Source organism: Channa argus, chromosome 5, assembly GCF_033026475.1.
Source record: "Channa argus isolate prfri chromosome 5, Channa argus male v1.0, whole genome shotgun sequence".
In the NCBI taxonomy this organism is placed as follows: domain Eukaryota; kingdom Metazoa; phylum Chordata; class Actinopteri; order Anabantiformes; family Channidae; genus Channa; species Channa argus.
The window spans coordinates 24,352,252-24,367,521 of NC_090201.1; the positions used below are offsets into that span (position 1 = coordinate 24,352,252).

The following is a 15,270-nucleotide window of genomic DNA, read 5'->3' on the forward strand; positions in this document are numbered from 1 at the left end:
AGAACTTCTTGTTCTTAATTTGTGAGAAGTTGTGAGAAGTTTCAACTTGGGATTTAATGTTCTTGGGACTTGGGACTTAGTAACTGCTACTTGAGCCTTGTAATTTGCAAAACAATCTCTAATGAGGATCTACCAGAATGAAAAGAGAAGATTTAATCCCTGTCCTCTATGTTATATGCTCCAGTAAATGATAAAACAGTCTGAACAAACCATCACAATTATAACTTTTACTTTGAGTGTTGAAACACATTTAACATTTAGCTTTTGCTATGAAAACAGAATATAAAACATTTTACTTCAATATGTAATTTAATGTAAATTTGGGACTTTATGCTAACAGTACATGTGGAAAGTATTCACAGCGCTTAACCTTTTCCACATTTTGATAGTTACAGACTTTTAAAAAAATGGATTGAATTCATTATTTTCCTGAAAATTCTTCAAACTTCTTCTTTTCCTTTCGGCTGCTCCCTTTCAGGGGTCGCCACAGAGAATCATGTGCCTCCATCTAACTCTATCCTCTGCATCCTCTTCACTCACACCAACTAACTTCATGTCCTCCCTCACTACATCCATAAATCTCCTCTTTGGTCTTCCTCTAGACCTCCTGCCTGGCAGCTCCAACCTCAGCATCCTTCTACCGATATATTCACAGTTTCTCCTCTGAACATGTCCAAACCACCTCAATCTGGCCTCTCTGACTTTATCTCCAAAACATCTAACATGAGCTGTCCCTCTGATGTACTCTTCAAACAATACCCCATAATGATAACGTGAAAGAAGTTTGATTGAAATCTTTGCAAATTTATAAAAAATAAAAACCAAAAACAATATGTATCATGTAATATGTATTAACCTGACACTCAAAATTGAGCTCTGGTGTCTCCTGTTACCACTGATCATTGTTGAGATGTTTCTACAACTGGATTGGAGTCCACCTCTGGGGAATTCAGTTGATTGGACATGATTTAGAAAACCATACAAAGTTAACAGAGCATGTCAGAGCACAAACCAAGCAATGAAGCCCAAGGAATTATCTGTAGACCTCCGAGACAGGATTGTATCAAGGCACAGATCTGGGGAAGGTTAGAGAGACATTTCAGCATCATCCATAAATGGAAGAAGTTTGGAAACACCAGGACTTTTCCTAGAGCGGGCTGGCTGGCCAAACCGAACAGTCCAGAGAGAAGGGCCTAAGGCAGGGAGAGGACCAATAACCCTATGGTCACTCTGAAAGTTTTCTCTGTGGAGAGAGGAGAAAAAGAAAAAGCATCCAGAAGAAAAGCATCTGTGCAGCACCCCACCAATGAGGCCTGTATGGTAGAGTGGCTAGATGGAAACCACTTCTCAGTAAAAGGCAGATAACAGCCCACCTTAAGGACTCAGAGCATGATAAACAAAGTTTTCTGGTCTGATGAAACAAAGATTGAACTCTTTGGCCTGAATGCTGAGTGTCATGTCTGGAGGAAACCAGGCACCTCTCACCACCTGGACAATACCATCCCTACAGTAAAGCATGGTGGTGACAGCATCATGCTGTGTGGATGTTTTTCAGTGGCAGGAGCTGGGAGACTATTCAGGATCGAGGGAACGAGAGATGCAGCAATGGTACAGAGGCATCCTTAATGAAAACCTGTTCCAGAGGGCTCTGGACCTCAGACTGGGGCGACGGTTCATCTTTCAACAGTACAACTACCGTAAGCACACAGCCAAGATAAAAAAAGAAGTGGCTACGGGGCAACTCTGTGAATGTCCTTCAGTGGCCAGAGCCAAGACTTGAACCCCGGCTAATCATCTCTGGAGAGATCAGAGATCTGAAAATTCCTGTGCACTGACGTTCCCCATCCAACCTGATGGAGCTTGAGCTACTGCAACGAAGAATGGGAGGAACTGCCCAAAATAGGTTTGCCAAGCTTTTCATTTTCATAAATGTAAAGGACAATCTTTGCTTTAAATATAAATTTAGTGTTGTCGGGACATAATTACTACTGCAATAGCTCCAAATGGCAACATTCACATACCAGGATGGAAAAACACACAAAAGCCAACCAGTCAGGACTGAGGATTCTCCCTGGTATAGTAGATCTCCTCCTTTAAGACCATGAATCTTTTGCTGTCACGCTGCTCTCTACATCAATCACAAAGCCAGTGTCCGCCTGTGTGTGTGTGTGACTGCTGGGATTGTCAGTCCTGTGAAACATTCACTACACTGCTGAAAGAGAGAGGCGGTTGAGCTCATGCTAAGAGAATAACAACTCCCTCTCCTCTCTTACTACGTACCTGTGTGTGTGTGTGTGTGTGTGTGTGTGTGTGTATGTAGCCAGTGCTTCCAGTAAAAGTTGCCAAACAGTGGAACTTCAGGAAACTGATCACACACACACAAAAACACACACACAAAATATGAAGACATGGCTGTCATGTTACTGCAGCCCGGAGAATGGTTTATAAAAGGTTGGGGTATGTTTTCTTTCAGTAAGAAGATCCATACAGTATTAATCTCACAAGTCTGTGCATTAAATGCAAAACAGGAGACAGGCTGTGGTTAGCTTAGCTTCGCTTAAAAAGTGGGAGCAGAAGGAAACAGCCTGGCTCTATTAAAAATTCAATAATACACGTAAAAATCTCATTAATTAATACATATCTTGCTTGTTTAATCCAACAGAAACAAAACCAAACACTTTTAGGGGCAGTTACATGGGCGGTTGGTAAAGGCAGTCGTCCGGGGACCACAGGGTCAGTGGATCGATCCCCCACCCTGGCTATATGTCGAAGTGTCTCTGGGCAAGACACTGAACCCCCAACAGCCCGTTCCCATCCCCAGCTGTGTAGTGTCGGTCCAAGCCCGGTAGAAATTGTGGAGGGTTGCGTCAGGAAGGGCATCCGGCATAAAAACTGTGCCAAATCAACATGCGGACAATGATCCGCTGTGACGACACTGAACTCACGGGATAAAGCCGAAGGACAAAAAAAAAAAAAAAAAAAAACCCTGGTGGACCAATAGTTGGCTAATTAGAGAATATCCTTCCACCCAGCTTCTCTGGAACACCTCTGTTCATTTTACATGGGCTTATCTCACAATGGAATGTTTGTTAAAAAATAAAAAATATTTGTACATTTTTATGCCTTAAAAATAGTAATTTAAAAAGCCACATTTGGCTTCTCTCAGTATTGCAAATAGTAGACTAAACAAATCTCTAGTCATAACACACCAGTTCATAAGTTCTGGTAAAAATCACAGGGTGTATAAAATTGCTTGAATTGAATTTCTTTGCTTTTGCTTTATCAAGTGTAGTTGTCCTGCTACTAGCACTGACCTCCTGTGTCCTGTTATCCATCTTTTATGCATTTGTGTGAATACATTTATTTTCATTCCTATTTTACATTGTATTTTGTATTGAGTCTACTTTATTTGGTTTTGTCCTAAAAGGCCAAATTTCATTGAACATGTGTCTAACAACAATAAAGACCATTCTATTCTATTCTATTCTATTCAAACAACCAAAGAGAGCCCAAATGCTAAAAATATGCAAGAAATGAAGCATAAAAGTCCAAAAAAAGACACAAATTACAGTAAATAAACACCAAATGCCTGTTAAACGAATCTGAAAGGACAAAAAAAAAAAATAAACGAAACACAAAATGATCAAAACAGACACGAAACAACCATAAAGGACCAAAAATAGACTTCTTCATAGTGCTGTACTCCTGTCTGTGCCTAAGGGCCTAGTTATTCATAATCCGCCCATGCTTGTATGTAAGGAGACAACTGTCTAAAATCTGAATCTGAAATCTGAATCTGAAATCAGGTCTAAGCCATAGTCCACAGTTGTGGTACATTTTCCCAATCTTCACAGCTCGATAGGGTTGGTTTCAGAAGTACAAATCTTTTTCACTTTAAATTTCACTACAGAGTCAAATTGTTAAGACTGAAGCTTCTTTTTTTTAAAACAATAAAGTGTATACGAGGAGTTCAGAATGGAATCTTCACTGCTGGTTTGTCATGCTGCTGAGCACTACCGTCAATCAATGTGTTTGTCTGTGTTTTGATTGGCCGGTTTGTGTACTCAACTGGGAAATCTCTGCCTTCGGAGGGACCGGCAGTACTTTTCCATTCCACAAGTGAGTTTAAAATCCAACTCTATCCACTTCTCCTCCCTCTTTCAATTCATCTATTCATAATACACATGCCCCGCCCCCTCCCCAATGTCTCTCACACACACACACACCCATACATACACATACATACACGGACACAGACAGAGGTAATTGAGGTTTCCTCCAGGGTTTTTGGTTGTGTGCAAAACCATAATACTTAGGAAAGTCTGATTGGGGCAAAGTTCTGGTAAAAAAACCAAAAAAAAACAAAACAAAACAACCCAGTATGCTTAGTTTTACACACACTGTGGTTTCACTGCAGATGTTCTGAAACGTGACAGTAGTTCCATCATTTTTTATTAGTATCACTTTTCTGAAAATAATAGGCATCACTATGACTTGTCTTTCTAGGTGATGTAAAACTGGTGACATACAAACTGTTCCGAGATCCAGACAGCATTAGAGGTTTCGATCAACACCTGACCTAGGAGCCGAGTCCAGCCAGACTTATGTTAAGGCACGTTACACCATGTGTTTTCCATGGTCTTAGTTCAGACCTGATAACTAGTTTGGGGTTAACACTGGGTTTAGGTTAAAATAGATTAAGGTGGAAAAACAAACTGATGGTGAATCAGACATCGACAAAACACCACGTCTAGATAACTGTCTGATCAGGTCTGCTACAGTCCAGAGTGAGTTTGTACTAAATATCTTAACAGTTTGGTAAATTCTTTATTTTGTGAACACTGATCATGTGCAAAAGAAAGACGAGGAAACCAGCCACAGAAAACAAGAGAAGAAGAAACAGCAACATTACCACATTATTTAAGTTTTTGTTCTGTACATTGTTTAGGAGCTGGAGAAAGAAGAACATGAGACCCAGTCACTTAAATGAAAATTACTCACCTAAATGGTACATGAGCCAAAAAACATTCTTAGGTTCTGTGTGGTGACTCACTGCCCCCCTCCACAGCCCATTCACTCACTTTTTAAGGCTCCGAGTCTCACAGGTACAAAAACAACCATGGTGTCCTCCTGGACACAGGTCCTGAGATGGACCCAAGAGGTCACAGTGCATGTGGAACAGAGTCTCTGAACTGGTCATAGTTTTTGTTTAAAAGAGACCAGTTAGAACCTAAAAAGACCATAAACAGATGAACCCTAAAACCCTAAAAAAAAAACTAAAAACCCTAAAAAAAATGCAAAGCAACCCCCCAATTGACCATGACATAAAATTATTTCAAGGAGAAAAGGCTGCTTTAGTCTAGAAACCGAACAGTTAAAAATTTGTATTTACCAATTAAATCAGCTTTAAGGAAGTGAACAATGGGGGAAGAGTGTCACATGCCACCAGTGAGAGTTATATTTTTTATTCCTAATTGTACCCATTTTTAAAACCGGGCAGAATCAGAGGCCAAAATTTGATTGGCCACCCTGGGTGCCACCCCTTGCCAGAGTAACAAGGTGGTAGCACCTGCTGTAGAACTTTCTGCCCAAACTTGAAGCTGAAATAAATCACTGTTATTATAAATAGATATAAATTGTATTATTAGGTACATTTAAGGTGACTTCACTCATTTTGTAACAATAGAATTTGTAGCAGTTGCAACCACACAGATAATATCTGCAAAAGATGTATTTATACCTTCCAACCACAGTTTATAATTATTTGTTTATAAATATTTAGAGTTAAAAATGGTAGATAAGTTACATATTTCACAATAACACGGAATAAACACTATTAGCCTTTCCATTGAGTATAAAACCTTTTAAAATATTTTCCAAAGGTGCCACCAAAATGTATGTATCAAAATAAATTGTCATCACACAGCACCATTTGTTACCCGTTTGATTTTATTTGGTGATTGAAAGGCTCCGAAATCTAGTCTCAGTAAGAATATTATTTAGCATTTGTTGTCAGTATGTTTGAGTATTTACATGATATATTACTCAACACAGTTAGAATGAATTTTGATTCAGGGATTGAGAAATTGAAAATGGACTTTGACATCCCCATGAATCTGCTTCTTACTCATCGGTTCAGTCTAAGAGAGGCATAAAACACCCAAAAAGGATAAAGGTTTTCTGACACGAAATTCCTGCTAACAGCAGTTCAATCCCCATGGTTTTAAACTGACATGATTCATGGCATACTGGTAAGACATTCAGTCGTCCAAAAAGGTTTGGCCATGCAGTGTAGACATTATTTATTTATCTAAGCAATGTGTAGATAGTTATCTGTATAGTTGCGCACCAGCGACCCCCCCACCTTCAGAGAAAGTTCTTCATAATTCAGGATCAGGGGAGAGAGAAGATATTTCACCCACCACCTTTAACCTTTTCATGGTCAGAGATGGCTGGAGCGTAGCTGTAAAATAAGGTACACCCTGGTCTGCTCACCAGTCCATCTCAGGGCCAAAACAGACACACAATCATTCTGAACCGTAGTACCAGGAGGAAACTCATACAAGCACTGGGAGAAGATGGAAACTCAGAAAGGCCGCACCTGGCAGGTAGATTCAAACCGGGGACTGTGCTGTGCGGCAGCGGCACTAACCACCCCACCGGCCTGCTGCTCCCAAAAATAATCGTTAACATCTAAAATGTTTAACTTTATCTAAACTGTTAACATAAAGTCTTACAGGTTTAACAACTAATGTGTGAGTGTGTGTATGTGTGGGTGTGTTAGTAATCTCTCTAACCGTCATTTGTGCTGTTAAACTTTGCCTGTACTTGTTGTTGGACGGTTGCCCTATCACCAACAATTCACACTTGGCTGTGTGTATTTGCACATCTGCCTACACTTGTGTAGGAAAATGTTACTTTGTTGTCATATTTGTAGAAATATGTCTTCACAACTTTAAAGTGTAGTTTTAGGGTCCAGGGTATAGTGAGGATAAGTGTTGAGGTTGGGTGTTTACTTTTGATGGTAAAAAAAGGGGAAAGAAGCAAATGAATGCATTATGTCAATAAGTGTCCCCACAACTATACAAAGAACAAGAGACATACAAATGTGTTTGCGATATTCAGCAGATTAGCATTAGTGCAACTAGCAAAGGAAGAGTCTGCACAATCTACTTTCTCTAATCTGCTACGCCTCCTAACTGTGTGTGTGGGTGTGTGTGTGTGTGTGCATTTCTTTCTGTGCTCATGTGGACACACTTTAGATAAATGTCATTGTTGTGAGGACATTTGATTGCTCCTCACAAGAAGATTTAGTTTGAGATTTGAATTAGTTCCAGCTAAGCATTGAGTATTTAGTTGTTAGGGTTAATGTTACAGTTGGAGACTGGAAAATGCATTATGTCAGTGAGGGTCCAACAACTATAAAAAGGCAAGTGTGTGTGTGTGTGTGTGCATCCCTGCCTGCGTGCGTGAGTGCGTGTGTCAGCGAATCAGATGCAGCCTTGCGCAACTACTCACACTGTAAGCTGCAACTGGCTGATGACAACAGCAGCAAAAAGTTGAAACAGGTGTTAAAGTCGATGCAATAGAGACAAAATAGACATGAAACTGCTGCAGTGTCCCTGGGTAAATAAGAAAGAGAGCAAATACACTGTAGGTTAGTTTGACTCCTGGTTAATCTCTGTTTGGATCACACCAAGTGTCACCTGAGCTGGTCTGCTGATCTATAAGTCAAAAGTCAAACTCAGGAGGCTGGATTCTCTCTGTGTCTGTACTTAAAAATGGTCACATTTTCACACAAAGGAATTATGTGTTCCAACTGAACAAATGACACAAAAAAATAAGCTTGTTATTTCATTTACTACAGAAAATGATCCAGTCTTAAAGCTACAGTATGCAACATTTTAAAGGGCTGTGGAGACCAACACTCCCTGCTAGGTTCAGGGCCAAATAGGAGTTTTCCACATTTCTATGGGACTAGTTATTATGTTGTCATGTGTCTTTTGTAATCATGAAATATTGTTTATGGAAACTATACCTCTTTACTTCATTATTTCATTTAAGAAGCCTTAATAGGTTTGTAGTGGTGCTGAAGGAATACAAAACAATATCTGGCATTATGACTTTCAAAACACACCTGACCTGTCTACTTCTATGGAAATCTGATTCCATGATACAGCTTTCCAGATTTGGCTGTCACATATCAGGGAGTTCAGACACAGCTGTTCCTCCATTTTGACTTGCGTGCCTGGACAGAGTTCAACTAAACTGAACTTTCTGAAGACCTTAGAATAAGAGCTGTTCGCACACACTAAGCTGTAGAAGGAAATTCCCTATTATTCTCCGGAAATTCTACAGAGTTTAGCAACCATGAGTTGGTTGTGAGACAGATGTGTACAAATGTATACAAATTACCCTCCCCAGGAGTGGCTGACCAACATGCTAGCATAAGAATATCATTCATTCGGTGTCACAAACTACTGCTGCAGAAAGATTTATAAGCTTTGATTGTTTTCCAAATTTAATAAAACTGAAATGGTTTTGTCTCATTTTTTAAACTGGGTCCCTTAATTAGAGAAACTAGTCATATTTTAAGTTATTTATTCAAAACAGGGTTCACAAACTTTTAAATCCCACAATTTTAACTTTATACGCAATTTTTTTAAAATTAATACAATGCTGTATGACTTCCCCACTGTGATGGTTTGAATGGATTAAATAATTAAATAGAAGATTAGCAACCAGAAAAAATATCCAGACTCAGTGTTTTTGCAGATGTGCATTAAGTAATGAATAAAATTTTGTCCTCACAATAGCAACCCAATATAAACAGCAGCAGCCAAACAGGACATTCAGAGCCTCGAACACATTATCAGCTCAGCCAAGAAGATTATCACCTGCAATCCTCAAGGGCCAAGCCGGGTGCACGATCATCTGCGACCCATCCCAACATGCATACACACCTTTGACTACTTCCCTCAGCAAGAAAAACTAAGAGCCATAAAAATCTCCCAAGCAGACGGAAGAACAGTTTCTGTCCAGAAGCAGATGCTCCTAACAGCTGAATACAGATTCAAAACAGACTTTGAATCTCTATTTTCGGTCATCAACAAGATCCAACTGCTTAAAGTAATATTTTTCTTATAGTCTCTTGTTACTTTCTAGCTTTTAATGCATTGCATTGAGTAAATAATTTCAAGTGGTACTTGAGAGTACATTTTTAGGCAAGTTGTGCTTTTACTTGAGTGGTGAGTTTGTAGTTTCTCTGTTTCTGTCCCTTCTGGGCATCTTGAAAACCCATTTGGTGTTTGCTTAATTTGTTTCTGTGATTCAAACTTCACAGAAAGACTGTTTAAGTAGAGGTAGTAGAGGTTTCATAAAGGCACAATAATGTGCTCCATAGGAAGCAAGTTGAAAGTCACCCTATAAGAAATGTTCTTCATACTTTGAATTGTTGCGATTATTAGTTGATGACACACAAGCACAAAGAGGCTTACACCTCCCCATTGATCCTGAGGGGATGTAACCACTCAATATAATCCACTTTAACTAGAGAAACACGGTAATTCTCCTTCCTTCCCACTTTGATGCCTTTTCTAAACTCTTAATTGTCAAAATAATGCTAAACAATGCTAGAAAATATGGGTGTTATACGATCAAGAATAGGCAACATGTACATGAAAGGGAATTTATTTTAATGTACTCTCGTATGAAATAAGATGTCGTAGTTTCATTGACTAAAACAAAAAACATGCTAAAGTGTGAAAGAATGTAAATACTAAAAAAATTGTTAAAGATGCTAATAGTCTTATAGCAGCAAGACAGCATGTGAATGTCTGACTGGCCACAGCTATCTGACAGTAGTAGAAACCAACATACATATAATGTCACCAATCAGAAATGTGGTTTGTTTGGATCCCAGTTGGAGCCCAGATGTGGACCATGTGGCCAGATGATGTGGGAATGCATTTCAGATGTTTTTATTATTGGAAACAGCAAGAGACATTTGATATCTAAGCTGTTTGTATAAGGAGAAATAGACCCCAGGAGATTTCAGTGATTATATTCTTTTATTTATTTATTTTGCACACCCACATCCAATTCTGGTCTGATTTTGCGTTTGTTTTTTTGCACTCTTATTCAAGTTTGGTGTGAGTGTGTTTGTGTGTTGTTTTAAAAGCAGAATAAGATCAGATTAAATGTGTTAAGATCATATTCCTGCATGTTCTTAAATGCTTTTTTGTTTACTGCTCCTCTCTCATAGTGTATATTGTGACCTGTTATTATGGTGGATGTGAGCAACAGTGAGTAGTTTGAGCACAGACCTCACTCTGAGCTGTCCTGGTGACTCGGCCACACACTGGCCCTTTGTGAAAACTCATTGACACTCGTTTTTATCCACAAAAACAATCAGCCAGCCCACGTTACATCAATCAAATATTTATTTGCATTTTTATTTTAATTCTGTACAGTAAAAAGGCTTTTTACCATTTATGACAATCTTCATCAGCCAATCGTCTGCATGTTAATCCAGTCAGCTTGATGCCAATTGGCTGTTTGGGCTCACTCCCACCGCCCGGCCCATTTCCCTTTGTGCGCAACAACAACAGAAAGGCAGCACTTCACATTACTCACACACACTGTACATAACCAAACGTGAACTGTTAAAAAAAAAGAAATAAAAATGTCAATATTAATCATTTAAAACGTATTACAAAAATGCCAGCAGGGTGATATTATTTTTAACTAGTTCTCATCACATCAGTGCCAGAATATCTCTTCAGTTTATGTAAAAATGGTTTTCCTGTTGGTAATTTATGGAATAATCTCACCCTGTGAGCCGATTCAGTGAAGATGGACATTTCTTTTTAATTTTCTGTGAACATGAAGCAGAACAGACCTGAACAGACCTCGTTCAGTCTGGGGTTTGAGTCTCACACTGCTGAATTTAAAATGGCTCCCTGAAAGTTTCCCTTCAGGATGTCAGGATGTCACAGAACTCAACAAAGTCCCTCTGCATGAAATTCTGCGTCTGCATCAGGTCGTCTTCCGAGGGAAAATACTGCATGCTTTCCTCCTGCAGGTGCAGACCGTCTTCGTGTAGTACGACGAAATGTCTCGGTGTCGTAGTTGAGTCGTGTGGGTTGGGGCTGTCCAGGAGGGCTCCTCTGGCATTCTCCAGGACGCCCAGGTATGAGTCCATGTCTGTGAGCTCCACGTCGCTGTCGGAGCTACTGCCGCTGTCGCTCCCTACCGAGTCGGAGCGCAAGTGCAGCATCTGGTACTTCTCGTGCATCAGAAACTGGTTTGTGTTCTGTGGCGCCCGCATCCCCCTGGCTATGTGTCCCTTGACGTTGACGGGCCGAAGAGACATCACGGGCCTCTGGGGGTGCCGGGGATGGTGGTGATGAGGATGATGACGTTGAGGGTGTTGCTGTTGGTTGTGATTGCGCGGTCTCGGCCACCCGCCTCCTCTGGTCCTCCGTACCTGCAGGCGCCCCCTGCAGCTCTTGGACCAGCCGTGCTTCTTGCGGATGGCAACCTCCCTGTGCAGAGCCTCCTTTTCATCCTCCTGCTGCTGGTGATGAAAACTCCTCCTGCACATCTTCTCTGAGAGCATTTTCTTGTCTTTCTTGCAGTTGCCTCCCTTCTTCCCAGCTGCTTTTCTTCACATCCTCCTCCCCGCACTGTGTCCCACACAACAAAGAGAGGATGGTTTCTGGATTTTCCGGCTCAGATCACAAATGACCTCCCTTTCTCTCAGAGTCTACCTTTTTACTATTCTTTCGCTTTTTTTCTTGCCCTTTGGCTTTGGTTGGTGCATAGCCCGGTCGTCCTCCCCTTGCAGCAGCAGCTTGCCTCCTCGGCTAGCTCCTCTGTCACGCCCTCTTCTGCCTTTCGCTCTTCTATCACTTTTTTGAAGTCAGATCAGTTTCTTACAAATCTGATTGGTGAACTATAATTTACTGAAGAGTGTTGAAAGTGTCTTATAAATGATTTAAAGCCGTTTTGTCAATTTCGGGACAGCAATTAACACGTCTTCAACTCTGACCACCACGGACTCTTGCTCTGCCTCCTCTTTAGAGCTTTTATAAAGAGCTGGGACGATCCATTCACCGGCTTATTAGTGGGGGGGTGGGGGGGGTGGGCATTATTTCCAGTTTTGTCCCCTACTTATTAATAACTACATAGCGTCACATAATTGTATAAGATTTGACTTATATACAAATGTGAAGTATTTATCACAAATGCAAGATCAGTTGCCTCTGGCTGTATGTTATTATAAGCGGGGAGATGTTCCCTGAAGCAGGATGGTTCACTCCCCTTCGGTTTTAGTAGCTGAAATCTAAGACACAGCTGGTCCTCCTCTCTGACGACAGACAGCTACAACACCCAACAACACTCTAGTGGCAACTGTCAGTACACCCGAAACAGTTGTTGGTTACTTATTGAGTTTCATGCACATACATGTACATGTGAATAAAAAAAAAAAACATGCTGTGAGACATTTGTCTGAACAGAACACAGTTTCTGAAAAAAACAATACACTGCAAACAGTAAAACTAAAATATGCCGCAAAAAGTGTTCCATTCTTAAACACAAGTCACATTTTAAACCAAAACTGAGATATATTAATTAATTTGATGGATTGATAGGAAATATGTTTACACCTTCATTTTCTGATGCCCTGTTTTTAATCTGGTGCGAATATGAGGTTTACATTTGGGAATTTAGTAAACTTATGAACTAGTCGATAGATGTTTCAGGAAACTTGAATTACTGACACATTTCCGTTCTTTTCAGTCTACATTGTAATAGTCTTGGTGAATCATGGTGAGGCTTTGTAGCTAGTGCCATCATCAGGTCAAAACAAGATTTGTCCAATACTCTGGTTTTGATTCATGTTTTGCTGCTGCTCTATGTGGATCTCAATTGGATTACATTACATTATCATGCCCCTATACAGACACATATACGAGTATGACAAGTCCCAGTAGAAACACGTGTATCCACTAAAATGATGCATTGCTACTGTTTATGAGGTCCATGGGAAAACTAATTACAAGTTAGGAAAAAAGCAAATTGAGTAAATGTTTATATCTAACTCCTGCAAATTACATAATGGTTATTATCTACATTCTCATTACAGTACAGTTTCTCATGGAAATATATATTTATGTTTCAATGTATACTGTATTTCTGAGAGATGTTAACACATTTTATTATAGCAATGAGAATATTATCCTACTGTATATACAAATATTATATACATACCCAAATTGTATGAAATGGTAAATAGTTGCTTATATAGCGCTTTTATCCAAAGCACTTTACAATGGTGATTCCCATTCACCCATTCACACACTGATGGCAGTGGCTGCCATGCAAGGTGCTCACCTGACCCACCTGACCCACCGGGACATTCAGTGTCTTGTCCAAGGACACTTCATGTAGCCAGGAGCAGGGATCGAACCACTGACCCTGTGGTCCACTGCCTTACCAACTGAGTTACAGCTGCGCATGAAAACAAACTAAGCAAAGTGCAGTGTGAAACAGTAATTTACAGTATAAAGGACACAAAGACTATCAAAAAAATATAAATCTGTTTCTCATATAGTAAATACAGTTTGTAGTCTTTACAGTCTGTAGTGTGTGTACAAGAAGGCAAATAATTCCTCCAAAGAGCACAGACCTTAAATAATTGCTAAAGTCATTTTAACTGTAGTGAATTGACTTTTGTAATTGTATTTATTTATAATCAAAATTATTTTTGTAAAAAGATATTTTGCCTGTTTTAGAGAATTTATTCCACAGATTAAGTGGTTGGATTTGAGTTATGACCAAATACTTTATCTGTTAGACAGACCTTTCAAAACCCATTATAAAACTATACCTATTGTTATTCCAGTTTAGGTTAGTAGAAGAAAATACATTTAGATAAATGTATTTGAACAAATTTTAGACCAGGTAAAACAAGTGCAGATGCACTGGTGCCTATATGTGGCTGTGCTCCTTTACAAAGAAGAGTTTAGTTAAAGCACAAGGAGTGGGTGTCCATTTTTAATCCATCCAGAAAACATATGAGATGGATTGGAAGAGAAATACTGATTTGATTTTTTAGAGCATTAAAAGCATGTATCATATGTTGTATAAACACTTGGGTAACCCTAATTGAAAGGACAGTGTGAGTGTCAAATGCTAAGTGCATTTGTGGTGAACAGGAAATTTGCTGCATTGATTCATAACAAAGGCAGAAAGTAAAATTCAACACATTTAGTATTATGTAAATATATTACAAGTGAAAGCTCTGCGATTTAAACTTTATGGAAAAAGTACAAAAGTATTACCCTACAATTTATACTAAAAACAATAAACCCATGTGTTATTTCTGTACTTATTCTAAGATTTATTTTTCACAATACTCTTCAAAATATATAAGATACTTATGCTGCACCGTAATTCTTACCTGAACGTAGCATACCTTGTTTTCCTTTGTCATTGTTTTACTAAGCTGCTACAAATAAAATAAATAAATAAATATAAAAAAAAAATGGTGGAATGAGTAGCAACTTATGTCCTTTTATCATTGTTCGTTTTTACTTGGCCTTTTTCTGGACAAGTAGACTGATTATTTAAAATGACTGGTCAAATATTGTTCTTATGTTTAACAAATATTTGACTTGAGCAGATCGTAAGAAACATTAAAATCATTGTAAAGGCAGAACTATAAATAAAGTTTTTTTGAAACAGCTCGCCGCTTCATCGGCATCATAACAAACATGGCGTCAGACAAGGTTGGCTAAGAACAAACGCCGAAATCCTTTAAAGCTGTTTTAAATAAGAGTAGTTTTTACTTGACAACACAATATCGTTCTTTGCTTTATTGTTACGATGGAGGCCGCCCCTTTCCCAGAGGAGGTTTTGGAGAGAAAAGTGTGTGTTATTGGGTCAGAGCTGGTGGAAAACTACACGGTAAGCTAACGTTACGTCCGTGCTTGTCTAGCCTACATACATTAGCTCAACGTTAGCTTTTAGCAAGACACTGTAGCTTCAAGTCTGGTTTTTTTTTTTATTTAAAACTCACCAACATTTCACTTAATACAAAGTATATCCGCTTTTATACCTTTTTACGCCAGCCGTTATTTGTTTGTCCTCCTGAGGCTGGAGTACAACTGACGACAGAACCGATTTGCTAACTGCTAGGCTAACTGCTGTGTTTCCTAAGCTGTCACACACAGTTATAATGTTTGCCGCGTTTCTCAAAAGCTT

At 39.3% G+C, this 15,270-nt stretch overlaps 2 protein-coding genes across 9 annotated transcripts in view; one reads left to right on the forward strand and one right to left on the reverse strand.

The window, feature by feature from the left end:
- Window positions 1-10,424: 10,424 nt before the first annotated feature.
- On the reverse strand, window positions 10,425-12,083 carry wu:fb55g09 (coiled-coil domain-containing glutamate-rich protein 1). Its single transcript, XM_067505607.1, has one exon. The coding sequence runs from the start codon at window positions 11,618-11,620 to the stop codon at window positions 10,976-10,978; it is 645 nt and encodes a 214-aa protein (XP_067361708.1). The 5' UTR covers window positions 11,621-12,083; the 3' UTR covers window positions 10,425-10,975.
- Window positions 12,084-14,736: 2,653 nt separating this feature from the next.
- nisch (nischarin) overlaps window positions 14,737-15,270 on the forward strand; it is a 28,399-nt gene continuing 27,865 nt past the window's right edge. For 5 of the 8 annotated variants that reach the window (XM_067504822.1, XM_067504824.1, XM_067504826.1 and 2 more), the window contains exon 1: window positions 14,745-14,973. In XM_067504822.1, coding sequence (XP_067360923.1) covers window positions 14,893-14,973 — 81 coding nt within the window. In that variant the 5' untranslated portion in view covers window positions 14,745-14,892. Of the gene's footprint in view, window positions 14,974-15,270 lie in introns of all 8 variants that reach the window. The other 3 variants (XM_067504829.1, XM_067504830.1, XM_067504828.1) reach the window with 2 other exon arrangements.